We start from the raw sequence: 25,502 nt of genomic DNA on the forward strand, positions 1-25,502 counted from the left end.
ACTGAAATAATTGTTTATTCTTTTAAGTGTCCAGGAGATACTTGTTAGAACCCCCTCCCCATACTCCCATACATAACCCCTGAGGACTAATATAAATTCTTGGAAGTAATGCAGACTAAACACATAAAACAAAGCAGACTCATTTCCTTCATTGACTTGTAATTCCAAGATTTGCTCTGTCCAGAATAAAATTGGGTAATAAAACTGGCTCACGCCTGTTCTTTCCTGAGCCACCTAATCAGCAGCTCCTTTGGTACACCGACGCCCCCTTGTTCCAAGCCCTTAATCCAGCATTTCTGAAGGTATCCTTTCACTACTGAAGTGGGATTCCATGGCATGATTGTTAAGAGTCAGGTATTTTATTTGGAGTTGAATGCCTGAGGATGCACAGTATGAAGTCCCCAGCCTCAGAACACATGCTTTCACTACTGCCTTGAGAGGATCTTTCTCTGTCTGTGTTGGTGTGGAGGATTAATTACTAGTGAACTTGTGACACCCAGCTGAACTCATTCAGTGTGATGCTGGGTGAGGATGGCCCACGTGAGGATTGGTGCCAACAACATAAAAAAAGCGGAGGGGAAGGTTGCTTACTGTTGGTTCTCCTGGAGAAGCTTGTCACACTGACTTTCCTGATATGAACTTGCCTGTTCTACATGTCGGAGGAACTCAGGTCCTCAGTGTTGACTAAGTATGGCTGTGGTTCTTTTCAGGGGAGTGCTGGTCCTTAACTTGGGCATTTCTTCCTGGCTCCAGTGCAGATCCCTCAGCCTGCTGGCACAGACCCTTCGTCCTGCTGGTGCAGACTTTCTAGCTTCCACCGCTGACCCTTGGGTCTTCCCAGTGCAGATACTTGACACAGACTTGCATGAGACATTGTTGTGGGCTCTGGGTCTCCAGATGGACTCATGGGGGCATTGCCATGGGCTCTAGGTCTTCAGCTGAACTCGTGCAGGACATTGTTGTGGAATCCCGGCCCTTGGATGGATTGTTTGGCTCTCTAGCATGTGGATAGATCTTCTGCACTCTTTTGCATTTGACTTTTGGGGTGAATATTATAAAATAATCCTGTGAATTAGGTGTCCTATATTAAATCTATTCCCTTGCAAACCTCACCACAACAGTTGGATACAAAATGTGTTGTTCATTTGTTCCACAGGTTTTGCTTTCTGGCTTTTGTTGTGCTGAGGATGGAACCCAGGGCTTGGTGCTGGCTGAGCGGGCGCTTGGCCGTTGAGCCACACTCGCTCCTCTGCAGAGTTGTTGGGAGGTGGATTCCCTCTGTGAAATGACAAACACCAGGAGAGATGACAAGGCCTTTGAGCCAGCCTGCTCGACACAGAGTGCTGGTGTAAGTATAGGCTGCTTCTCTGCACCTGTCGGTCCCTTGTCATCAGATTCAGCCAACCACAGGGGGAAACACTTGAGCAAAGCTCTGATGTAAGCACTGTAGACTTTTTTCCTTGTTATTATTTCCTAAACAATACAATGTAGCACCTACTTATAGAGTATTTACATTGTTTGGCATTATAAAAGTAGTCCAGAGATAGCTTAAGGTAGCGCATGTGGGAGGATGCATGTGGGCTTTTGCAAATAGCATGCAATTTTATTTTACTCACTTATTATTTTAGAGACAGGGTCTCACTGTGTAGTTCAGGTTGGCCTCGAACTCACTTTATAGCCCAATCTGGCCTCAAATTTGCTGCAGCCACTTGCCTCAGCCTCTTTAGTGCTGGAATTACAGGTGGGAACCTCTGCACCCTACAGCATTTCAGAGAGAGGACTCCAGCATCATCTGATGTGGGGTCATACAGCCAACCCTCATGAAACCCAGGGATCTCACGTCCCCTAAAGTGAGTGGTTTCCTATTTTCATCCACAAGCTCATCTTTCTTCTTTCCCTCATTTCTTACATTATTTATTATTATGTACACATAATTGCATAAAAATTCTTGGTTATAATATTTTCTTATCTTGGTTCTTGCATGATATTTTTATTTACTTATTTGATTCCATATTTTAAGTAAAGGAATTGATCTTTAAGAACGTGACACCTAAATTTGAGCTTGCACCTTGGCGCTCACGGCAATGAACCCTGTCACACTGTCCATCATACCATCCTGCCCTCTTTTATCCACAGCAACCAGCACACTGTGTTCATCTTTATGAATCTTGGTGTCGTCCTTGCATGGGGACCGTGCTAATTGTCTCTGTATCATTCCAATTTTAACATATGTGCTGCTGAGCCAAGCACTATCTATACCTTGTTTTGCTTTCTATATACTTTTTTTTGAGAAAGATGTAAAAAAAAATTGTTTTTTAGGCAAGAAAAGTGACTATTTCTAAATGTTCCAAAACTCACACATGCACACACATAGGTTTTCAACTTATAAGTAGGAGTATTGTGCTATATGTAATACTTTGGGTTTACTTTTCATTTCTATTAGTAATGTAGAGATATTCCTCATTTAATCACCTAACTGCTTGATGACCATTCACACTCTTTGGATTTACAAAATGTTGCTTGAGCTTAGACCTGTCTTTCTATTTTTCCATACAGTTCTGTAGGTCTTGTAGATAGAGCCTCTGTGTCTGTTTTTGTACAGCACACCTTGTTTACACAGTACTTTAGCTGATGCTGGTTGTGCTGTCGAGTACAGTACTGTAGATTGACCTGCTACACATTACAGTACTGCAGTAAGAGTCATGCAAATAAAAGCAAAGTCATCAAGTTGGCGTGTCCGCTGATCATTTCTTTGTTCTGAATATTGTAGTGTACACCAGTCTTTATTTAGCAACCAGCTCATTTAATGACCTAGTTGTGGGACTGGAACTTGGTCATTAAATGAAGACTGTCTTACTCGGTTTTTCCCCAGGTGGCAATGTACTTCATAACTTTCCACCCTCATATTACATTTCACTCTGAAAACGCTATTGTTTATGAATCTACACTGCACTGAGGGGCATCTGTGAGTTCCGGTTTCACTGTTGTGAGCAGCTCCTCTTTGGATAGCCTCATATATGTTTCCTGCTGCACACTGCAAGTTTCTACTGATTTGTACTTAGGAGAGGAATAGGTCTGTTATGGTTTGTGTCTGGATGTCCCCCCAGAGCCACATGCAGTTACGGGATGGGGCAGGCTTAGCAAGGTGGTGAATCTGGAGTTTGTGATTGTCGTTGTCTAGGGCTGGGATTGGTAGTGTGGGTACTGTGCCTACCGTAAGGCAGGCAGCCTGCATACAGTGCAAGGCAGGGAAAAGAGGCTCGTTTCCCGCCTGCCCTGTGCTCTGATTGCTTATGCTGTCTTCTGACTGTAAGAGCTCATGAGCTGTTGCCACTGTGCTATGTGCTGCCCTGCCTTTGAGCCAGCTGATTAGGGACTGAAACTACTACAGACTGTGAGCTAACTAAGCCTTCTTCTCTTTAAATTTGGGCCTCAGGTGCTTGGTCTCAGCAATGGGAAAAGTAAAACAAGCCCTTAGGGTATGTGAGTGTCCAGGCATCTCCTGGATACCTGGGATTTGTCTTCGGTATGGCCGGACAGAGTCCTGAAAATGACTGTCATGTGAGAGAGGTCAGGACCACACGAGGGGGACTGTGTTGGTGAGGAGGTGAGGGAGCATGGAAAACGGGCTGGGGCCCTTTGCTGTATCATCCGCAGGAAGGGTCGTGGGAGGGAGGGTCAGCAGGTTTGAGCTGGATGAGTTCAGTAGTCCAGCAGGCTCTAGGGTGGAACTGTCCCTCCTGACCTGGTGCCGGGCTCTCTTGGGTGACAACTGCTAAGTTGTGGCTGGGACTGTAAGAGCTCAGGACAGTGGGCTGCCTGGGACAGGGCTGCCAGTCGGTGATTGCATGGATGTGGAAGGTGAACTCCCAGGAAGTTATTTACTTCTCCTAAGAGTTGGCTGTCCCTTCAGGGCCTAGCAGTAAGTTGTGATTAATATATCAGCTTTAATATTGTACAACTTTTACTCTGCATTCAGTATTACCTTGTTTTTGTGTTCTGTATACTTTTTGGGGGTAGTTATCTTGATTTATAGTCCCACCAAGTAACTCACAGAAGATCCTACTGCCTCAGCCTCCCAAGTGCTGGGATTACAGGCATGTACCATGCCTGGCTTCTTCTTCTTCTTTTTTTTTTTTTTTTGTCTTTTTCGTTTTTATCGGTACCAGGGATCGAACTCACGACTGCCTGCTTGCAAGGCAGGAGCTTATGCCGCTGAGCTAAATCCCCAGCCTCCCATGCCTGGCTTCTGGCTGCTATTTGATATGTATTTTTCTTATTCTTTTACATTTACTGCTTCTGTATCCCTCAATTTTAGTTGCATCTTTTGTAAATGGCACAAATATGGAAGCTTTCTTTTAGTCATTTGATGAATATGAGCTTTAATTGATAGATTTTAATCCATTTATATTTATTTTAATTATTACTTGTTTCATCATTTTATTACCTTGACTTGCTTCTACACTTTGTCTCTTTTACATATTTCTGTGTTTCAAGTTGTAACGCAGGACACACAGATACACACATCTCTCCTCTCCAAAATTCAGTATGATCTCACCTCTCTTGGTGTCTTCCCCTACCAATACATTGACGTTTTAGACTTACTTTTTTATTATATATGGTTCTCCTTTGCTTTAATTTTAGCTACTTTTTATGGAAATACGGAACTTTTCCAAAAAATCTGATTACTTCCTTTCCATGTCTCTTATGCTATATCTTATATTTTTCTTTCTTGTTGCTTAAATATTTTACTTAAACTATCTTTTTTTTCTTTTTCGTACCAGGGAGCAAACTGACGACCTCGAGCTTGCCAGGCAGATGCCTATGCTGCTGAGCTAAATCCCTGGACAAAACTATCTTTAAAGAGGACTTTTGTGTGCACAGACCACCTGAGAATTCCTGAGAATGTTCTTATGATGTTCACATATGTAAACGTCATTCTGTCTTGGTATAAAATCTGGGTATATTTCCTTCAGATCTTTAAAATTATTATTTCATTGTTGTTTTACTTTTTGTGTTGCCGCCAAAAAAATGGTTTTAATTTTGTATCAATATGGTTGTAATATTGGTAGGTGATCTGTTTCCTTTATTGATAGAGGATTTTAGGCTTCTTTTGCAATATTTGAGTGCCTTTTTTTATCTTGTTCCCCAAACTTTTAATTTCAAAATCTTTTAGTGTCTTCCCTCATTAATTCTTGAAGCTTCACTCCCCTTGTTCTTCAGGTTATTTTGATTCCACTTTGGGACTGTGTCATCCGACACCCACCTGTGTCTCCCTCCTCCTCCTCTCCTCTTGGCCTTGCCTGTGTGTTAGAGGTTCTCAAAGCATAGTCCTCAGGCATTGGCATCACCTGTGAGCTTGTTAGAAATGAAAACTCGTGTTCCACCCCCAGCATCACATCCCGGAATCTCTGGGATTGAGGGCCAAAGAGCAGGTTAGCAAACTGTTTAGACAGTTGTTTTACAAGCCAAAGTAAAAATCACTGTTTCATGTTTTTGCTCTCTCTGTTACAGAAGTGGGGGTGCTTGTCGTGGACCGTGCACAGACCTCAAGTCTCCAAGTCTGGAGGAGCCAAGGAGCCCTAAGGAAGGGATGCAGTAGCAGGTGTTGCCCCAGGATAATTCAGCAGGTCAGGGAAATGTATTTCAGCTGTAAGATGGCTACTGCATCTCCTCCTCCCTCGAAGTCTCGCATCACATCAGAATCTCTCTTGTGGCCCACCCCACCCAAAACCCGACAAGGCAAGGAATTCTCAGAAGTACAGGCTGGGCACGGCGGCACATGCTCGTAATGCCCCTGAGGGCCTCACAATGCTCCTCAGCCGCCCTCCGTGGGGCTCCGTGTCGCTGCCAAGTGCATGGCATGGACCTAGGGATGGCACAGTCCCAGGCACAGTCCCCCGGAAGGTGGAGGGGTGCCTGCCGGGGCAGCACAATCCACAGAGGGCCAGGCCCAGTGCGACAGCGTGTGGCCCCAAGCCCGCGTCCGTGTGGGCAGACCTGGCCTGGGCTGAGCGTGCCCCAGTGTCCCCGCAGCCCGCAGCGTGGCGTGGGAAGCTCGCTGTGCCCTAGTGGTCTCACCCCTGTCCTGTGTGAGTCAGACTCCACCGTGGGGTCGCCATGGACCCCGCAGGCCCTGAGTTGGCACCACCCCTGTTTTGTTTTACATCTTTAATCTCTGTTGGTAGGTGTTTGTAGCATATAATGCTTCCAGTCCTTGTGGGGAGCTGGTCCGTGTGCACAGCCCAGCTGATTCTCTCTGCACTGCCTCGCCTGGCCCCTCCTGCCATCTCTGGGTCTCCTTTCCAGCGACCATCACCTACTTCTGTTACCTTCTACTTGATGCTGTATGTATAATCTGGTTTCTCACAGCAGCAAACCCGCATGGTGTTGCTTCACTGGACATCATGGTCTCATGGTGCATCTCTTTTCCTGCACTGACTCAGACGTACCCCGCCGTGTGTTATTTAACCCATTCATCTGTTTCACCCTGGGAAGCGAGGCTCTGCCCGAGACCTCATGCAGGGGTCGTGTGTGCTGTGTGGCTGCTCTCTGCTGCTTCCTTACCGCATCAACTACAGCCAGCGCTCTGGAGGGGAGACGACAGCTCCAGGGTGAGGAAAGTGCTCTGTGCGGCACTGTGTGTAAAGGCACGCTGATGGCCGAGGCTGAGACTGAGCTTGAGATCCTCCTGCCTCAGCTTCCCAAGCGCAGGGATTACAGATGTGAGTTACCATGCCCGGTTTCCTTCACTGTTTAATATTTGCTACATGTTATTTATTTCTAAATGGTTTTGGTTTTGTCACACTCAGCTCTTAACATGCTTTGCAAATGCGCTTAGGGATATAGCTCAGTGGCACAAGTGCCTGCGTGGCAAGTGTGAGGTTGTAAATTCAATCCCCGATATAAAAAACAAAACAAAACGATTTTCTAGTGATTTTTATTTATATTGTTTTTTATTTAATTACAGTTCATAAATAGACTTTTACATATTAAATCTCATAGAATGTGTAGTTTGATACACTAAGTCCCTGAAGTTAAGGAAGCTATTATCCTTGGCTGTCTAATTTCAAACATTAAGACACAAGAAGTCAGCCTGCCACTGAATTCTGTGTTTGCAGGCTTTGATTTGATTATAGAATTAATAAGTTCGGTAAGTTCAGAAGTCTCAGGGGAGGAATTAACTGGCCAGCGGTGGACCGAACAATCTCAATGTGGTTTGAGTGTCTCTAGGTTCACGCCTAGCGCCAGTGACCTTTCATTTACCAATGGAATGGGGCAGGATGTCCTCTGCATGGCTCCCTGAGGCTGGCGGCTCCCTCTTTGGGCCGGGCTATCACGTCTTGAGCCTTTTTCCCGGCGGTAACCGCTTCCCTGAGCACGCACTGTTCCTCTTCCCACGGGCATTGTCTGTGGTGGCATCAGGGGTGTTCTCCTGGGGGGGCTCCTTAGACTTCTGCAAGACAGAAACACACTCGGTGGGTGCCCACCCAGCCTCGGCAGGACTCTTCCAAGAGGCCAGCCCATGAAACTCTTGGAAAACAAGACATCCAGGCCCTCCTCTCCATTCCCTTATTCGTGTCTTCAGGAGACCTTAGACATGGATTTCAGTGGGTTTGGTGGTGTTTGCCTGTAACTCCAGCACTGGGGAAGCTGAGGCAGGAGGATTGCTGTGAGTTAGAGGTCAGGCTGGGCTATCTAGTAAGTTCAAGGCCAGCCTGAATAACGCAGAAACTATCTCACCCTTTCCCTAGTAGAATAAATAAATAAATAGAAGTATCAATGATGTCAGCATAAAATCTGGGACTCCGAGTCAGAATTTCCTAAGTGCACTGCCCTTTGCTAGCTGCAGACTGAGTTTCCCTGCTGAGCTCTGCTTTTTGCAGGATCCTTTGTAAAGCCCAAGATTCCGTCCCAGGCTTCGTGAACTGCTCTGAGAGTGCAGACTGGGACGGACCCCAAGAGCCGTCAGTGCTGTGTGCAGAGACAGAAGCTGTCCTGTTCGCCAGGCATTTGTCCTCATTCCACAGCCTGATGTTTTCAGTCTGCAAAGACTCTGCTGCCTGCGCTGGCCGCGCGGGCGGCCCTGGGCACTGAGTGTCCCTTTATGCGACAGAGGCATAAACAATAACAGATTATGCAACTGAGCCTCTCCAAGGTTGCCTCTCTGGTTGCTGATGTGGGGTGCTTTTTCTCACAATCCAGCATCCGGGAGGAGCAGGAAAAGGCTGCTCGTGAATGCCAGCAGGTGCGCAAACTAGGCCACTTGGCCCTGCACGGTTCCCAGGCCCGGCTGCTTCCAAAGGGGTCCCTTCCAGAGCCACACGGCCAGCGCTCTGCTGATGGAAAGCACAGTGAAGGAACTGGAGGCTGAGTCAGGAAACCCCTAAAACAAACAAGGGGGGGCTTGCCCCTTGTCACCCTCTTTTTGTCTGCATTTAAAGGCCCTCTGTGCAGGCCACAGGAGGTGATGATGATGATGGTGGTGGTGACACGGGTGATCCTGTAAGAACGGTTCTCTGGCACAGGCACTGGACATGTACTCGTGCACTCAGTCCTAGCAGTGAGCCAACCCCACCCTGGCTGCATTTGCTCTGAGGGCCACTGGACACTTTTTACATCCACATTTTCCCTTTAACTCTCAAAGCTTTAAACGCTTTCCCTAAAAAGAAAGTGGCCCATCTTACCTGTGTTCTGTGTGGAATATTCTCAGAGATCACTGGTTTGGTTTGGCTTCCTGTGGATTCCTCTAAAACTAAATGAAGGAGCATGTCATGCAGATGACAGAAGGAAATAAACATCTTAAAAAGGCTTTGAGTACCGACAGGGATACCCTGACCGAGGAGCAGGCAGGCAAGTGGAATGTGTTAAATGTGTTGTGGTTACAGCTGCAGGTTTAAAGTTGTTCGTGCGGGATTTTCACCACGATGGTTGAAAAGCTGCACTGTCCCTCCTCTTAGTTTTCTTCGTTTTACTAGTGCATGCTTTGAACAATCAACACGTTCAAGATGAGGAGTCAGTCCCCGGACACGTGGCAGCCGGGCCTTTCTCTTCCCCCTTCTGCTCGGCGCCCCGCCCGCTGTCCACTTTACCATCAAGCTCTGACCTGTGCTGGCCCAGCATCATGACACAGCCCCAGCCTGCATGCTCCCACCTGCTAGCGGGCGCCCAGGGGACCCACAATTTCCAGTGCTTGCCGGGCCAGGTGACCTAGTGACTGACTCATTTCTGGCTCCTGGCCCTAACCCCAGAAGGTGACTCGCCAGCAGAGAAGCTCAGTCTCAAAAATGTAACAACAAAAAACGATCCAACATTTCAGTAGTGATTCATGATGTCACTATCCTTACAGTGTTTATCTTTTTAATCCAATTTATGTTCCTGGCAGAAAAATCATATAAAATGAATTAACAAGTGATAAATTCCTTCAGTACACTATAATTCTGAATGATAAAAATCCCCCAAACTTAAACTGAAATACGATAAATCTTTTAATAAACATTATTTAAAAGAAAAAATTAAAAACTAAAAATGCGGAGTCAAGTGACTCTATATATGGTTAAAAATTGGTAAGCAATAGCCTGTAACTTTTTCTAAAACCATTTCAGGTTTATTACTGATAAAATGCTGAAATGCTATACTCTGCAAGACTTACAATGTTTGGTGCAAGGTAGATGTGTTTCTTATTTTTTCTTTTTCTTTTCACCTTTTAAAAAGTAGTACTGTCTATGTTCATGATACACAGATGTGGCTTTAGGTACCCTAATTATCCCAGTTAAGTTTCATATTTTTGCTTTCTGCTTCTGTTGCTAAGTGAGAAGTCACACCCTGACGTCCACTGTGAGCAGTGCGATGTCCCCGGCCCTGGGGAGCGGCTGGGGTGGGGTGCAGCCCAGGGACAGGACAAGGAGACGGTGTCACCGGAGGACTCACCTGTCAGAACTGCGTCCAGCTGCTCCACCATGAACTCGGCGTCTTCCGCAGTGAAGCACATGGGCGGTTTTATTTTGAGCACGTTTCGGTGAGGTCCGTCAGCGCTGAGCAGCACGCGTTTCTCCTTCATCCTGGTCGACGCAGGAAATACACGTGAGTGCTACAAATGATAACCGACACGCAGGACATCCATCCAGACTCCCACATTCTGCAAGCCCAGGGCTGGCAACTGCGTGTGTCTTAGATCTTCATCTTTGGGGAGATGAGAGGAGGGAACGCAAGCTCTCAGAGGGGCCGGGTACCGGCAGACGGGCAGGGGCTTTACTTGTAGATGATGTGCTGGGCTTCGGCAGTGGCGGGCGTTCTTTTCTCGCGGTCCTTCACTAAGTCAATTCCGATGAAGAGGCCAGCACCCCTGGGGGAGGGGACGAGAGACCTGCTGGGGACTCTGCCTTGTCACAGCAGCTCGCACTGTCCCCTGCTGCCCTGCAAAGCTGAGTGTGACACCATGTAAGTCTGACACTACTGAGTCCAGGAGGCCGATCAGTGTTTACAGGTGCTTTTGGTTTCTGCAACTTTTTTGTTCAAGTTTTTTTTTTTTTAATTTTAAAGAGAAAAAAAAAAACTAGATCACCCCCCACAAATCAAACTAAAGAAACATATAACAACAATAATAACAGCAAAAAGAACCCATAGCAATAGTGATACAGGATTTCAAGGCAAGATGACAGGGATACCCCACAGATTGGGAATAAGTTTTTGCCAACTGTCCCTCAGACAAAAGACTTCTATTTAGACTGTACAAAGAACTGGAAAAAAAATCAGACCTCCGAAATTCAAAGACCCAATTCAAAAATCGGCACCTGAGATGAAAACACACTTCTCAGGCAAAGACATACAAACAGCAAATATATGAAAGTATGTTCAACATCATTGGCCATTCAAGAAATGCAAATTAAAACAACACTGAAATTCTTTCTCACCCCAGAAAGAATGGCTACCCTCAAGAGATGGACTAATAACAGATGCAGGGTTGTTGTGAAAAAGGAACCTTGCTTCACTGCTGGTGGGAGTATAAACTGGTGCAATCACTGTGGAAATTAGTGTGGAGATTCCTCAAAAAGCTAGGATTAGAGGTTCCATTCCACCCAGCTATTTTCCTTCTGAGTATCTTCCCAGAAGAATTAAAAGCATTATACCACAGCCATATATGAGCACCCATGTTTACAGCAGCACAATTTGTAATAGCTAAATCTTGAAAACAACTCAAATGGCCATCAACTGAGGAATGGATAAAAAGATAATGGCATTTTTATACAGTAGAGTACTGCTGAGCTATAAAGAAGGATAAACTCGAGGCTTTTATAGGGAAATGGATGCAACTTGTAACTATACTCAAAAATAAATCAGACTGGCATGTGTAAACAATGTATTTTTTTCCTTTCAGTTATAAAAGAAAGGGGGTTCAAGACAACCTTTGATTTTTCAGGATACTTATGTACATATGTTTATATAGCTATGACAAAGTCAGTTTCCTAGGCTACATTTTAAGTAATTTTCCACAGGTCACGTAGAGTGGCTTTTAGTTTCTCCTTCTCACCTCTCAGTGTTGAAACGATGCTAGCTTTATGAAGAAGAAAATGTGTGCTGGCCAGGAACACCAAATGCTAACCACCTCTTACTGTGGCTTCTAGATGAAGGATGATTTTGCTTTCTTCCTCAGTGTTTCCTAGATTTAGCTTTTATATGTGAAGTTTATAAGGTAAAACATAAACCATCTTAACTTTGGGAAAGTGAGAGGCTAGAGGGCAGCTTCATGGTAAACGTACCTGACATCTCCTATCAACGCATGCTTGGCCTTCTGCTTATTCAGTAACTCAGTGAGGTGATTTCCCACTCTGAGAGCATTTCCTTGCAGGTCTTCCTTTTCAATTACATCCAGGACCGCCAAACCCACAGCGCAAGATACTGGATTTCCTCCGTACTGCAGGGAAAAGACCAATGACAAAACCCAGCCATTGCATTAGTGATGTTGCCTCCTCCATGAGAAATTTGGTTCTTACGTACCTAAGTGAAAATACAATCTTCCTAAAAATTCCTCCTAGGATACTAGTTTCTTAGATGTCGAGTGGGGAATGATTTTATTCCCCTCATGATCGAAACAATTTCCAATTATCTTCTCTATGCAAATTAGCGTTAGCAGGGCTATTCGGGCATTGGCTGGTTCGCCAAGCCAGAAGTTAAACACGTAACATTGGGGAGGAAGGGCGTTATGGGCTAGCGAGGAAGGACAGAGCTGCCTGCCTTGAAGGGTAGTGAGAGTAGCTGAACAGTGGGATTTCCTCCGAATGATTTGTGTCTTTAGATTTGAATTTTACTATTCTCTGTTACACGTTGTGTTTATTAGAGCTTATGCTCTAATAAATTTTCCAAGCCCAAATCTTGTAACTTCAGGGATGAAAACCAAGCAAGTGAAATTTCCCAAAGACAAAAATTTAGTATCACTTATGACAGCTGTCTAACATTTATAGGACTAAATTGTCTAAACTTTTTTTTTTTTTTTTTTTTTTGTCTTTTTGAGATAAAGTCTCACTATGCTGTTCAGGCTTGTAGCCCAGGCTGGTCCTGACTTTGCAGTGATCCTCTTGCATCAGCCTCCTGAGTACTGGGATTTACAGGAGTGGGCTACCCCACCCAGCTTGTCTAAACACTTTGAAAGTGTTTTGAGAATTTAAACAGGACATGAAACAAAGATCATATTGTTTATTAGTGAAAATATAATCTCCAAGGTTGGGTAAGATAATCATTTATCATTGGAAAAACGAATGAGATTATTTTAGGAAGAGAAAGACACAAAAGGAAAAAAAATTACAAGGAATGTTGTGCCAGATAGGACAGAACTGATTAGACCACAGTTTGGCGAGGGTTTTGGGATGGTTATTCGGCAATACTGAACCTAACTGCGTACAACACTGGGGATTAAACAGTCACAGTAAGGACATGCATTACGCCCCCTCTTGGAATTAAAGTCGTAGACCCCCGGTTACCGTATTGAAATACTCCATCCCGGAGCGGTAGAAGGCTTCCGCGATTTCTTGGGTTGTCACCACACAAGCCACAGGGTGGCCGTTGCCCATGGGCTTTCCCATGGTGACGATGTCCGGGACGAAGTCTTCGCCGTGCATCTGGAAGCTCCAGAAGGACTTCCCCACTCGGCTGAAGCCCACCTGCACCTCGTCGGCTATAAACACGCCCCCTGCTCTGCGGACGTGTCTGGAAGGCAAAGGGGGTTTCCGTGGCTTTGGGTTGAGAGTCCCCAAACTTGGCCACAGTGATACAGCCTATGGAAAACTGCAAAAGAAGCTTTTAACCTGAAGCCTTGACCTGTGTCCCAAGCATTCTAGTACTCTGGATCCGAGTTACACAAGTGCAATCACGTGGTTTCTAGGTGGTGTGCAGTCTACAATGCCTGGCTCTGTGCTGCTTAAAGTGAGCTGTGTGAAGAGTGGTTTTTGGCAGAGTTCATCTTCCAGTGTTTACTACTGGGTCAGGCTCAGAACCAGCCCATCAGACAGGATGCCAGGTGAGGGCTCCTCTACAGGACTCTGTGTCGCGTCTCTGGTGACTCTTGGAGTAGGTTGGGGCACATCTAAGAGTTCTGAGGTGGCAGGAGCTCAGGAGTGGGTATTTCCCACCCCGTACTCCCACGTTTTGGCCCCAGCGTGGCCCTACGGAACTGCCATAGTGACGACCTCAGTCTGACCAAGGGTGTCCCATCAAGGTACATACTCCGCCACTTTCTGGAAATAGCCTTTCGGGGGGATTATTTGTCCACCACAACTCTGCATGGATTCAGCAATAAAGGCAGCGATCTGGAAGAGAACACGGGGTCAGAGTCCATTAGTTCCTCGCTCATCGGAAGAGCCTTTCTTCCAGAGCGGGTCATTTTAAATGTGACTAGATCCTCTGGTGGGTTGCAAGAAGTCCCTTTGATTAGAAAGAAACCTGACTCTACTGGAGATAGAACTGACCTAAAGCTTTGTCCCTGGAATTCTAGGGTGTATGGAGGAGAAGAGAGGGCGACTCTTTTCCTCCACCATTAATGTCGCCCTCTCCTCTCCTCCACCATTGAAGAGCTGTAGTTTAATCAGGAGGAACCTAGGAAGACTGGAATTCGGGTCGTCTTTGCTAAGAGTCTCTAAGGAATCGTGAAGTCATCAAAGGCATCACCTCGGCGTCTGTTTATCCGCGTGGTGAGATGGGACAGCTGAGGCAGGCATGGGAGGGTTTGGCCACCTCGTAAGGCTTCTCGGTTGTATTTCTAGGTTTCTCCCTGGTTGAAATCTACATCTGCAGTTAGGCAGCTTGCCCTGGAGTGCAGATGAAGCGGTCAAGGGAGGAGCAGTAGGAAATGGGTACACAGAAGTGAGGAAAGAAAGTGTGAGGAGACGGTGGGATAAGGAATCCAGAGCCAGGCACGGAGGCACACGCCTCTAATCCCAGCACTTGGGCGGCCGAGGCAGGAGGAGCACTGCGGCTTCCTGGCCAGTCTGGGCTACATAGTGAGTTCAAGGCCGGCCAGAAAATCAACATAAAAATGAAATCGAGAGAACCAGGTTCTAATGCTTACTATTTTAACAGGTGAATTAGCTTGGGAGAGATCCTTGGCTTTTTAGATACTTAGTGTTTAGCTATGAAATGAGGGCACTGGACTCCGAGGTTTCCATGTAAGACGCTGTGGCTCTGCCAGCACATCTCCTGGTCCGAAGCTCATGGCTCATGGCTGTCTGCATCACTAACCCAGCAGCATGAACCCCAGAAAGAACCAGTGCTAATATCCCCAAAAAGCTGCACAGAGCCTGTGTTGGCAGAAGAGTGGGAATGATCTTGGTACTGTAGCTGTTCTCCTGAAAGCGTGGCTTTTTGTCCTCCTAAGGAAATATGGGCTATTTCTGAAGAGGGAACTTTAAATTTAGATCAGCACAGAGACACCACAGAAGAAGACAGAAAACACAAGAAAATGAAGCAACAGGGAATGTGAGTGAGTTTCTGTTCACAAGAAGACAGAAAGATTTAACTAGAAAAAGCAAACCATTTTAATTCCCATGTGGTTTTTTTTTTTTTTAAATAATTGCCCTATCTACACCACAAGCTAGTTTCAAGGCATCATCAAGGTGCACGAAATATCTGCACTGGTTACCCGGAGTGGGCTGGGAATGGGACATCACTAAGTTGTGAAGACTGAAAAGCAGAACCCCCATTTCCCCCATTTCTGGACTCTGGTTCTGTTTCAAACATCCAGGCCTAGATTGGAGACAGCGTTCTGCCTTGGTTTACCCAGCTGCAAAGTGAGCCCGGCGAGGCTGTAGCAGCTCCAGGGCCGCAGCTGGCTCCCTGAGGTCTGGGAGAGTGGCCGGCTGCCCTGCCTCCCTGCTGACCATTAACCCAGTGCCCCGTCCCCCTGCACAGCGTTGCCTGCAGCTGCTCTCCCCATCCTTCATCTCCGCCCCTGCCCCTGCCCACACCACTCTGCTCCTGCCCACTGCCTGGGAGGTCAGGCCTGGGCCAGCAGCACGGGACGGGCACAGTGACCACATTGCCAGGATGATCGCTGTGGACTGCCTCACAGGTACAGCCAGAGTCATGCGCTTCGTGAAATATGGAACCTCGTGAAACAAGCCAGCGAAGACCAGAGAGGGAATTTAGGTCTAATCCTTTTTCTTCTCTCCACTGACTGCAACAGCTTCAACCCATCTTATAAAGCCGTTTCCGGGATTCGCAAGGCACTGACCTTCCTCCCGCCGGCGTGGGCTTCGTCAATGATCTTCTTCACTTCGTCTGCGTAGGCTCCCGCAGGGTCCGGGTGGCCTTCCCGGTACCTCCCTCTGTACGTGTCTGGAGCTGGGGCCTGCCAACAGCAAGCGTGCGGGTCCTCATGCCTCCCCGCAAGGCCACGGTGGAAAGGTGGCCGTCACCTTGGGCGGCCCTGGGTTCCTCTGTTCTTTTCCCTCCACAGTTCTGAGTTCTGTGAAGAACTGATAGCTTTGATTTTGGAACAGGAGCTTGGATTTGTTCCCAGACCCTTCTAAATCAAAACTTTATTCCTGGCCACATAAAATTCAAATCAATAAAAATGATCATGTTGTTCAAAATGCCTGTGAATGGAAACTGTGTTCCTTTTTAAAATGAACCAGCACCTATTAATCATATCCCACACTATAATCATTCAGAAAACTTTAGCACTGATGCTAGACTTTAAAGTCTTGAAGAAGGTACTTTTTCAGGGGGAGGGGGGAAGGGTTTTGGTGAGACAGGATCTCACTGTGGAGCTCAGTTTGGCCTTAAACTCCTATGCAGCCTAGACTGATCTTGAGCTTGCAGTGTTTCTCCTGTCTCAGCCTCCCTCGTGCAGGGATCACAGACATGAGCCAGTAAGCCAGTCCTGATGACTGTCTTAAGAAAATCTACTGGCCCTCCACTGACGCAGACACATCACATGAGTTTCACTGGTTCAGCCACTTGCTTGGTTTCTTCATTTGACTTCATAAATCTATACAGTAACAATATATGCAGCGATGGTGAACTTTTTAGAGATTTCAGTGATAACAGCTTCACTACACTGGCAGAGAGCAGATTAATTTTATAGCAGTCACACAAATTCAAATTAACCCTGATTTCAAGTTGACATCAGTGATAGGAAACATCACTGAAGATCGAGGAGCAAGATGAATGAAATAACAGCTGAGCATAAAACACTCTGCAACTAAACCAATTCAGCGGTGGACGTTAGAACACACGCTGTCTGGACGTTGACCTGGGGCCAGTGCTGTGGCTTTATGTCACACGGTTTCATTTTAATGACAGAATGGTGCTGGATTCTCCCCAGAATCCTCCCAGTGCTCATATTCTGACTGGCACCCTCTAAGAGACTTACCACGTGTACAAATTCTTTCTTGGCATCTTTGTCCTTCTGGAATTTATATGGACTGATCTCAATTAAAGATGATAGGTGACCATGATAAGCACTGAAAAGCAAAAGAACAGGAACTAAAATTGCTCACAGAGAGAGATTCTTCTACTATGCGGAACACAGTGTTGTGTGTGACGCATCCACATCCATCTCTCAGTGCTGGTGCCAGGCATCATGGCTGAGGCTCTCCCACAGTGAGCCTGCCCTTTATGATATAATAAAGCACATGGAAGCTGAGTGTCCTCATGGACCATTTCTTTTGTGTGAGGGAAACACACAATTTCTTTAGGTTCCATTGCTAAAACAGATTGCCTACAAAAACCTCACATGTGAATTTTCAAATGTATTTGACAGTTACATTCTAGTAAAAAAAAAAAAATTTTTTTTTAAACAGTTTTACTCTGTTGCTCAGAGTCACCTCGAAGCCCTGAGCTCAACTGATCTTCTTGCCTTGGCATCCCAACCGGCTGGGGTTACAGGCATGAGCTAGTACGGTGACACATTTTAAAAACAGCACAGAGTTTTATTGGATCATTGAACAGAACTGTTTGCAGTATCATTGTTGGAATGTCCACTCTACAAGCTTTAATTTTGTGACTTGAACAATTATTTCTAAGATGGCAATATGTAATCCATTAACTAGTGATTTCCTACTGCGCATTTTTTTCTTCTGTAAATCTGTATAACTTGTACCCCTTCACTATTTTTTTTTCTTTTCTCCTTAAATAAAAAAAAAGAAAAAAAAAACAGCTCTCCATCAAAGAATGCTCACTGTTTCTGTGTGTGATGGGTTTTAAAGGATGCCGAGTTGCAGATATTAGTTGAAATATTAGCTGGGAAAGAATGGAAGCTTCTTTGAGAAGAACTCAGATTGAGAGGTGACCAAGTGACTCTGGAATTTATTCTTTTTTCTATTTCTTGCCCAAAAACATAAGTGAGAGATTTGAGAGGGAATTATAAAAGACCCATTCACAGATAATGCAAAGAGAAAGAGCTTGCCCTGCCCTAGGTTACAGTGTGCTACAAAGCCTTGGGGACGAGAGTAGCTCAGTACCAGAGTGAGGAGGCAGAGCCCGCTGAGACAGAGAGAGAACCCCGAGATGCGCTGACGTGCAGATGGTGATGAAGCCTCTGTGTGGGTTCCACGTGAGGACCGATTACCAAGGAGAGGCAGCAGAAGCCCGCCTTGTGTTCTGGGCTGGGTGGCGTGGGCATGACGGGAGAAATAATTTTTTAAAAATGTAGAAAATCCGAACCACAAGATGGAGATTTTATCTATTTGATTTAATCAAATCGTTGTAAGATGTCATGCACAAAGTTAAAAGATGATCAATTGGAAAGATGCACCTACAATATCTCAAAGCAAAGGGGATCAATGCCTGAAAGGGTAGTTCTCAGTCCTGCCTGCGTATTAGGGTCGCTTGGGAGATTCACAAAAGGCAAAGCTGGGCTTGGGTCAGAGATTCTCTCTGGATGATCTGTAGAGGGCAGGGCAGTAGCATGTGAAAATATTTCCCAGAGGATTTTAGATTGCATTTGAGCTTGAGCTCCTCCAATCCGGACTCTACAAGGAGCCCACAAGATGAGGCTAAAAGCCAGAGTGACAGTGGGTGAGGCCGTGAGCAGGAGCCCCTGGGAACCACACAAACATAAAAACACGCAGAGAGGTGCTCTGAGTAGTGACTGGAAAAAGGAAAAATCAGACAACTGTGAGACAATTCACTGTAACTATCACACTGGCAAAAAGTAGAAAAATTAAAAAGCTGGAGGATGTGATGCTTTTTGGTGAAGACGTGGAAAAGGGGACCCTTCATGAACTTGTAGGTACAGCCATTCCAAAGACAACCCTGTTCCGGGTCTTTACCTCTAAGAAGTTCTCAGAAAGGCACCGCGGGAAGGGTGCTCATGCTGCTTGGTGGTAGCCATGGCAACCGCCTCAAGGAAGGCTCTGCCAGAACTGCTCCAAGATGCCCTGTGGTAGCTGCTCCCGCCTGTGGCTGCCAGGCTCTTGGAAAGTAGCTTGTCTGATCTGAGCTGTACTGTAGGGATGAAACACGCCCTGGACCTCGCATATGCAGTGTGACAAAGAATGTGAGCTACCTCTCTTTTTCACACAGATGGCTTACACACTACTTCTCATGGGCGCCCCTGAGTTGGAAGAATATCCCCTAGGGTCCTCAAAACATATGCAGAGGACACAAGGTGGAAACAGGAAGAGGCAAATTGTAGCAATTTAAAAAATGAAAACAGACACACCTAAAGTATTTTTCATGCAGACTCTAAAATAAAAGCTACATATTAGGTACCATTATCACTGTCTGTAGCCCATGGGGATGTGAATCAAAGAGAACGCAGGACTCTCCCCAGAAACACTCGTCCTCAGATGCAGAACCTCCCAATGGCTTAGGTTTAAGGCAGAGGGGACTCTGTGGATGGGATCAGATGGCGGTCCCCTCGGGGAGACTATCCGGGCAGGTCCCATAAGTGACAGAAGAGGTGAGGGGACAGCAGGAGCCTGGGCTCCACGAAGAGCACCTTCACCTGAGCTCAGCCAGAGCTGTTTTGGATTTCCGACCTACAGAGGTGCCATGTGATAAGCCCGCACTGTTTGTGGTGGCAAATTCGGGGCCCATGGGGGCACCACTTACTACAGGCACCGCACAGATCCAAAGGCAGCTATTAGAGGGCAGGGGCAAGGCGTTTGTTCAGGTCCTTCCTGTGTAGCTGAGGTTCGTGGGGTGCAGGGTTGACCAAAGAAAATTTTAAAAAACTTCCCATGTAAGGACACACGTCAAATTTCTTATTTAAAATGTTTGAGAAGCAAGGTTACCCGTGACTGTTCATACTGCCAGTACTAAATTTTACCTGGGCTGTTGGTTCTATTTAAAGTTTAGGTTACCATAAAACTGATTACAGTGGACAGTCATAATCATGGAGTGAATTCCTGGATTTGTAAGAAGTAAGTGACATTATTCTTTAAAAAAGGGTTGAGTTAGTGGATGTCACAGAGGTACAATCAAGAGTGTGTGAAGGGCCGGGGATCTAGCTCAGCGGTGTAAGCACTCGCCGGGCAAATGTGAGGTCGTGAGTTCAATCCCCGGTACAAAAAAAAAAGGGTATGTGAAGGTCGGCTTGGAGCTTGGGAGCAGTGGGGTCCTGCACCCCACACCCTGGAGAGGCACTGGATTTGGAAGGACTGCTGTCTTCTGGATTGCAGGGCCTTAATATAGCATTAAAAACGCTGATCCCATACCTGCCCCGCTGTGCAGGTAGGGTTAGTAGGGCTGGGATCAGTGCAGTTTTGTTTCTCAAGGGCTTCCTGCTTGGAAATCTTGCTCCCAAACTTACTGGTCCAGGGTGATCACATCTTGGTGGCCCCGAAACTGCCGAGCCAGGCGTAAGGCTAAGTCGTTGGCTTCAGACCTGCGAGGAAGCAGGGTGGGGAGGAACAGTGTGACAATCGCATCTACAATGTTGATTACCAAAGTTGTAAGGCGACTGACATTCATTCAGAGGCAGTGCACATGGCCACGAACCTGCGGCCTCCTGGTCAACCTCACCTCCCTGAAGTCACCAGGACAAATTTCTTAGGTGTTTGCTTTAAAGACTGGGACATACATACAGTTTTAAAAAGTGCTTAAAAAATATAATAAAAAGGAAGGAGGCAAACAGAAGAAACCCAATAAAAGTCACAGCCATGTCGCCCGAGTCATCTTTGAGGACAAAGAGAAGCCTGCCCAGGCCCCACTGCCAGAGGAGCCATTCGCCAGACAGTGCTTTGCTGGGTTCACTGCTCCAGGAATGAAGACTGCACTTAGAGTCTACAGACCACCTGCTTGGAAGGCCGAAGCCACGGTCCCTGCCCCAGCCCAGCGGCTCCCTGTATTCACACTCCTCTCACCTGTGGGAGGCAGGCTCCGCCTTTCCGGCCTAGGAGACAGCACCAGGGAGGTGGAGGAGCAGGAGCAGGGCCGGGCAGGGCCAGGCTTCTGCCCAAGGCCTGAGCCTTGGCCCAGACTGCTCTGTGACACCTGCTCTGCTGGGCAGTGCTGTTGGGGATGAATCCCTCTTTGACAGTTTAGGGCTCTTTAGAGATGAAGATGTGACACTGTATCATGAATGCTTTATAACAATGCTAGGTCCTAAAATATCTTCTCAGTGCTTTACAGAGAGAAAAGTGATATCCTGGTTTTATGTTTGCTTTTAAAATGTCTTGTGGAAAAGTAAACTAGAGGAAATCATACAAGCAAACACTCAGAGAATTTCTAATAGTGAATATAATAAAATATATCATTTAAAAATAGGAATTGCTCATATTGTATATATAAAACTTTCCCCCAATAAAGCTGCATTTCAAGCATGGTGAGCCCTTAGAGATGTATTTTATTATTATTATTATTATTTAAACAAAGACAAAATAGAAAACAGGCAGAAATAGTACATACTTTCAAAGAAAAGAAATAAACAGTAATAAATCACTAATTGATGTATACTTATTGTGCCCCCACAAATAGTTGTTCAAGATACACAAGTGGAACATATAAATGGGAATTCAACCAGCGAGACTGCAAACAGTTCAACTATCCAACAAAAGCTAAGTAATATGGCTATCAATCCTATACACTTAGACATATACACATTTATCCATATCTTTATTTATGTTGAGACCTAACTAAACTAAATTTATTAGATTAAAATCCTTCTGAACAAAGATTAATAATATTGCTGGATTTCACATCATAACAGATGTATTTTTAAAAACACACGTTTCAATATCTGTATAACGTCATAGAATGCAGAGATGATAATTTGAATTCATGGAATTTAAAACTATATCCTTGAATTTCCTTTTTTCTTTCTTTGCTGTATTTGTGTTGAGGAAATATGCCCCATTTCCATAAAAAAACTGATGAAAAATCCTACAGAAAGAGTCAGGCCTGGTGGCTCAGATCTATAATCCTGGCATTCCGGAGGCTGAGGCAGGAGGCTCATCATAACTTTGGGGCCAGCCTAGGTTACTTAGTGAGTTCAAGGGCAGCCTGAACTACATACCAAGAGACACTGTCACAAAAAATCCTGCAAGAAGTATAGCTTGTTAGTAGCTTGCTTTATGTACTAAAGTCCTTGATAATTTTTAAAATATATTTGGTTCTTTGAGGCAGCGTCTCACTATTAGCTCAGGCTGCCCTAGAACCTGCAGCATGAGGATCCCTCCTGCCTCAGCCTCCTGAGTACTGCAGGGCTGAGGGGCTTGGGCTGCTGCTCCTGGCCTCTCCGAGGTGTTTGGCAAGCTCTGTCTGGGCAATGGCTTCTTGGGCTGCTCCGCTGCCTTAGGATCTGGGGGTCCCTGGATCCCGGAGGCCCAGGAGGCCAGGCCCCCAAGGAGCGGTGCTCACCAGGCTGGAAGCAGCTGGTGTGGGGGTGAGCAAGCGGGCAGAGGGCAAGACGTACCCCGAGTTGGTGAAGTAGCAGACGTGGAGTGGCGGTGGCAGCGTGGCCGCCAGGCGCCGGGCGAGCGCCACGATGTTGTCGTGCAGGAAGCGCGAGTTGGTGTTGAGCAGCTCCATCTGCGCGCGGGCGGCCTGCACCACCTCGGGGTGGCAGTGCCCCACTGGGACCAGGGACAGAGCAAGGCGAGCGGGCTCAGCGCCTGGCCGCAGCGGCCCCGGCCCCGGGCCCCGCACCCGGCCTCCGCGCGCTCACCGTGGGCCACGTTGTTGATGCAATCGAGGTAGCGCTGGCCGCGCTCGTCGAACATGTACTGCCGCCGGGCGCGCACGATCTTCACCGGGTCCTCGGCGAAGAACACCTTGCAGGAGGGCCTGGGGCCGGCGGAGACCGGGGCTCGGCGGCCGGGCTCGGCTCACCCCGCGCGTGCGCCCCCCGCCGTGCGCCACCGGCATGCGCGTGTGACCCCGCTGTGACCCCGCCTGCTCCCGGGGAGCCCCTGCATCGGAGGGGAGCCCCAGACTGACCCCTCACCGCCCTCTGGGAGATCTTGTTCCCCCCAAAAGCAGAGCTGCTCTTTCTGAGGTGTCCTAGCTAGCAGAAGCCTTTTTACAGATAGTATCTCATTTAACCCTTGGAGAGCCCAGGGCAAAGGGATCCATAGCTTTGCGGGTTTTAGGTTTTATGCGTGAGGAGATGGAAGAGCAGAGAAATGAAGACGCTTGGCCCGGTTACCCAGCTGCCAGGAAACCAGCATCTGAAACCTGGTGGTGTCTTCCTCTGTCTCTTTCCAGTTATAAAGAAATGAGCAGGACTGTTTTCAATCTAGAAAACTTCAAATTAACTGCTACAGGGACTCTGTAGAACGTTTTCATTGCTGTGTGTTTTGAGAGGTCCGACAGGAGAGTTTTGCACTGGTTCTATAATTTTCATTGTTGTTTTCATAATGATTTCCACAATCTATTTCTTTGGCAGTGCTGGGGCTTGAACTCAAGGCCTTGCAAATGCTAGGTAAGTGGTCTCCCCAGCTGCACCCCAGGCCTAGTTTCCGTTCTTATGTTTATTGTTTGATTCATTCACTTAGGTTTTGAGACCAGGTTGTGTACTATGTAGCCCAAGCTGGCCTCAAATTCACAGCAATCCTCCTGCCTCAGCCTACCCAGGGATGGGATTATAAGTACACACCACTGTGCCCAGCTTAAAGTTTCCATCTTAAATAATAAAATTCAAGAGTCCTTCTCTTTCACTTTTTGAGCAAAACAAAAAGTCATCCATATTTCTGGTTATTTGGATGAATGTTCAGAGTGTAAATTTTAGCAACAGGAATATCCCAAAGCTTTCTGGTCTTGGTTCTGTAGGTATTTAAGAACTAACACAGTGAATGCTTGTTTTTATTTTGGTGGTTTTGCACACATAAAAGAACCCTCCAAATATGAGTGATAGTTTTGGGGGGGGGTTCTTAGAGATTAACATTTTAAGTTGACCTGTAACTATTCAGAAAGTATTTTGATTCTCGCAAACGCCTGGAAGCCTCAGTATGACCATTATGCGTGGCTGCAGTGTGTACTGATGATTATTTTGTTTATTTGCAGTGCTGGGGATGGAACAGGAGCTGTCACAAGCTCGGGGCTTTGTCCCTATGCTGCAGTCACAGCCCGTGATGTAGGTCGTCATCACCAGGTAAAACACACCTAGTGATGACATCGGTTGGCTCAAACTCAACTACTGACTTCTACCGCCAAGTTTAGATTCCCGATCAGGGTTCACATTTATGGCTATCGTTTTCAAAACCAGAAGCCAGGCACGGTGCCACACACTGCAGTCCCAATTACTCAGCAGGCTGAGGCAGGAGGATGGCTTGAGCCCAGAGTGGGAGACCAGGCTGGGCACACAGTGAGACTCCTGTCACACTGAGTAAAATGAAACCTGGCCACCACACACACACTGTTATTCTCACTTCTCCTGCCTGTAAAGGAGAATGTTTTTATTTCTACTTTCCTGAGAGAGAATTAATGTGACAGAGGTCAAGCAGGTAGGGGACTCCTGGGGGACCAGAGTGCCACATTCATTACCAAGTTGTTTATGAGGGGACAGACTAAGCCAGGCGAGGGCACACGGGCAGACCAGCGTGTCCCGGGGTGGCTTTCCAACAAGGTGGTTTAATTTCCTCCTGGCTGCCTCCAAGCATTCAGGGAAAAGTTCACTTTAAATACAAGCTGGCTTTCTCAGCCAGCTTCAAAAGTTTTTCTGCAGCTGGGCACGGTGGGTGGTGCACACCTGTCATTCCAGCACTCTGGGAGGCTGAGGCAGGAGGATTGCGTGTTCCAACCCAAGCTGGACGATTTAGTGACAACCCTGTCTCAAAAAGTAAGAAGAGATGGGGCTGCAGCTCGGTGCGAAAGCCCTGGGTTCACTCCTCAGTACTGGGGAAAAAAATCTGAGATCACAGATTTCAAGCTTTGGATTTGGGTCCTGGCGCCTGTCTGCTAGCCCTCCCGCCGAGCTATCACTAGCCTTCCGCCAGCTCCTGCAGCCTTAGCCCTGGGTCAGCACCTCCAGTTGTGCGCCCGGGGGTTGGGGATAGAAGGCTGGGGGGGGGGGGCGTTGTGGGGGGGTGGGGAATGGGACGCGCCCCAGCTCCAGGTGTAGGTGAGAAGCAGGCGCGCAGTGCACGGCGTTCGCGTTGCGCACTGCGCCCCCAGTGGCGCGCGCTCGCCGGCTGCCCTCCCTCCAGCGCGTCCCCCGGCCCTGGCCGCCTCCTCCCCGCGCCTGTCCGCCCCTCACCCGATGTGCTTGCCCCGCAGCGCCAGCGTGTCCTCCTTGCTGTACAGCTCGCACATGGTGGCGGTGCCCGGCTGTCTCGTTGGCCGGGCTCCCCGTTGTCCCCGGGGGTGCCCTGGCCCTGGCGTCGAGGTCACCCGTGGCATCGCCCAGCCGGGCCACCCCCTTTTAAGCGGCAGCTTCTGGCGTGGCCAGGCCCCTCCCCGCGGTGCCGCCCGGCCGGGCCTCCCCGCCCCGTGTGCCCGCGTGCCCTGCAGCCTGGCTGTGTTTTCCTGACTTTGTCTCCGCCTCTGCCACCTCCTCCGGGCTGGGGGACTCCCCCCGCCCCCCGTTTCTTCCTGGATTCTTTCTCCCACTTTTCTTGGTCCAGCTT

At 47.3% G+C, this 25,502-nt stretch overlaps 1 protein-coding gene, 1 long non-coding RNA gene and 1 other non-coding gene across 4 annotated transcripts; 1 reads left to right on the forward strand and 2 right to left on the reverse strand.

The window, feature by feature from the left end:
* The first annotated feature begins 1,158 nt into the window (after positions 1 to 1,158).
* LOC106027281 (uncharacterized) lies at positions 1,159 to 15,834 on the forward strand. 2 transcript variants are annotated; one of them, XR_010051411.1, is made up of 4 exons: positions 1,159 to 1,348; positions 4,785 to 4,948; positions 5,515 to 15,559; positions 15,674 to 15,834. It is a non-coding gene; the product is annotated as an uncharacterized LOC106027281 (long non-coding RNA). The 2 variants fall into 2 exon arrangements; XR_001200864.2 differs by having other exon boundaries at positions 5,515 to 10,083; positions 15,400 to 15,728.
* On the reverse strand, positions 2,143 to 2,250 carry LOC111756280 (U6 spliceosomal RNA). The gene has a single exon (XR_002790775.1). It is a non-coding gene; the product is annotated as a U6 spliceosomal RNA (small nuclear RNA).
* Etnppl (ethanolamine-phosphate phospho-lyase) lies at positions 6,923 to 25,357 on the reverse strand. Its single transcript, XM_063260618.1, has 13 exons — positions 25,133 to 25,357; positions 22,604 to 22,722; positions 22,352 to 22,511; positions 20,249 to 20,323; positions 16,865 to 16,955; positions 15,722 to 15,838; positions 13,720 to 13,802; positions 12,978 to 13,203; positions 11,760 to 11,914; positions 10,256 to 10,345; positions 9,931 to 10,061; positions 8,688 to 8,755; positions 6,923 to 7,456 (listed from the first exon to the last, which is right to left on the reverse strand). The coding sequence occupies exons 1-13, from the start codon at positions 25,273 to 25,275 to the stop codon at positions 7,337 to 7,339; spliced, it is 1,578 nt and encodes a 525-aa protein (XP_063116688.1). The 5' UTR covers positions 25,276 to 25,357; the 3' UTR covers positions 6,923 to 7,336.
* Positions 25,358 to 25,502: the final 145 nt, after the last annotated feature.

Source organism: Cavia porcellus, unplaced genomic scaffold (assembly GCF_034190915.1).
Source record: "Cavia porcellus strain 051 isolate PalLab524CR breed Dunkin Hartley unplaced genomic scaffold, mCavPor4.1 scaffold_14, whole genome shotgun sequence".
NCBI lineage: Eukaryota > Metazoa > Chordata > Mammalia > Rodentia > Caviidae > Cavia > Cavia porcellus.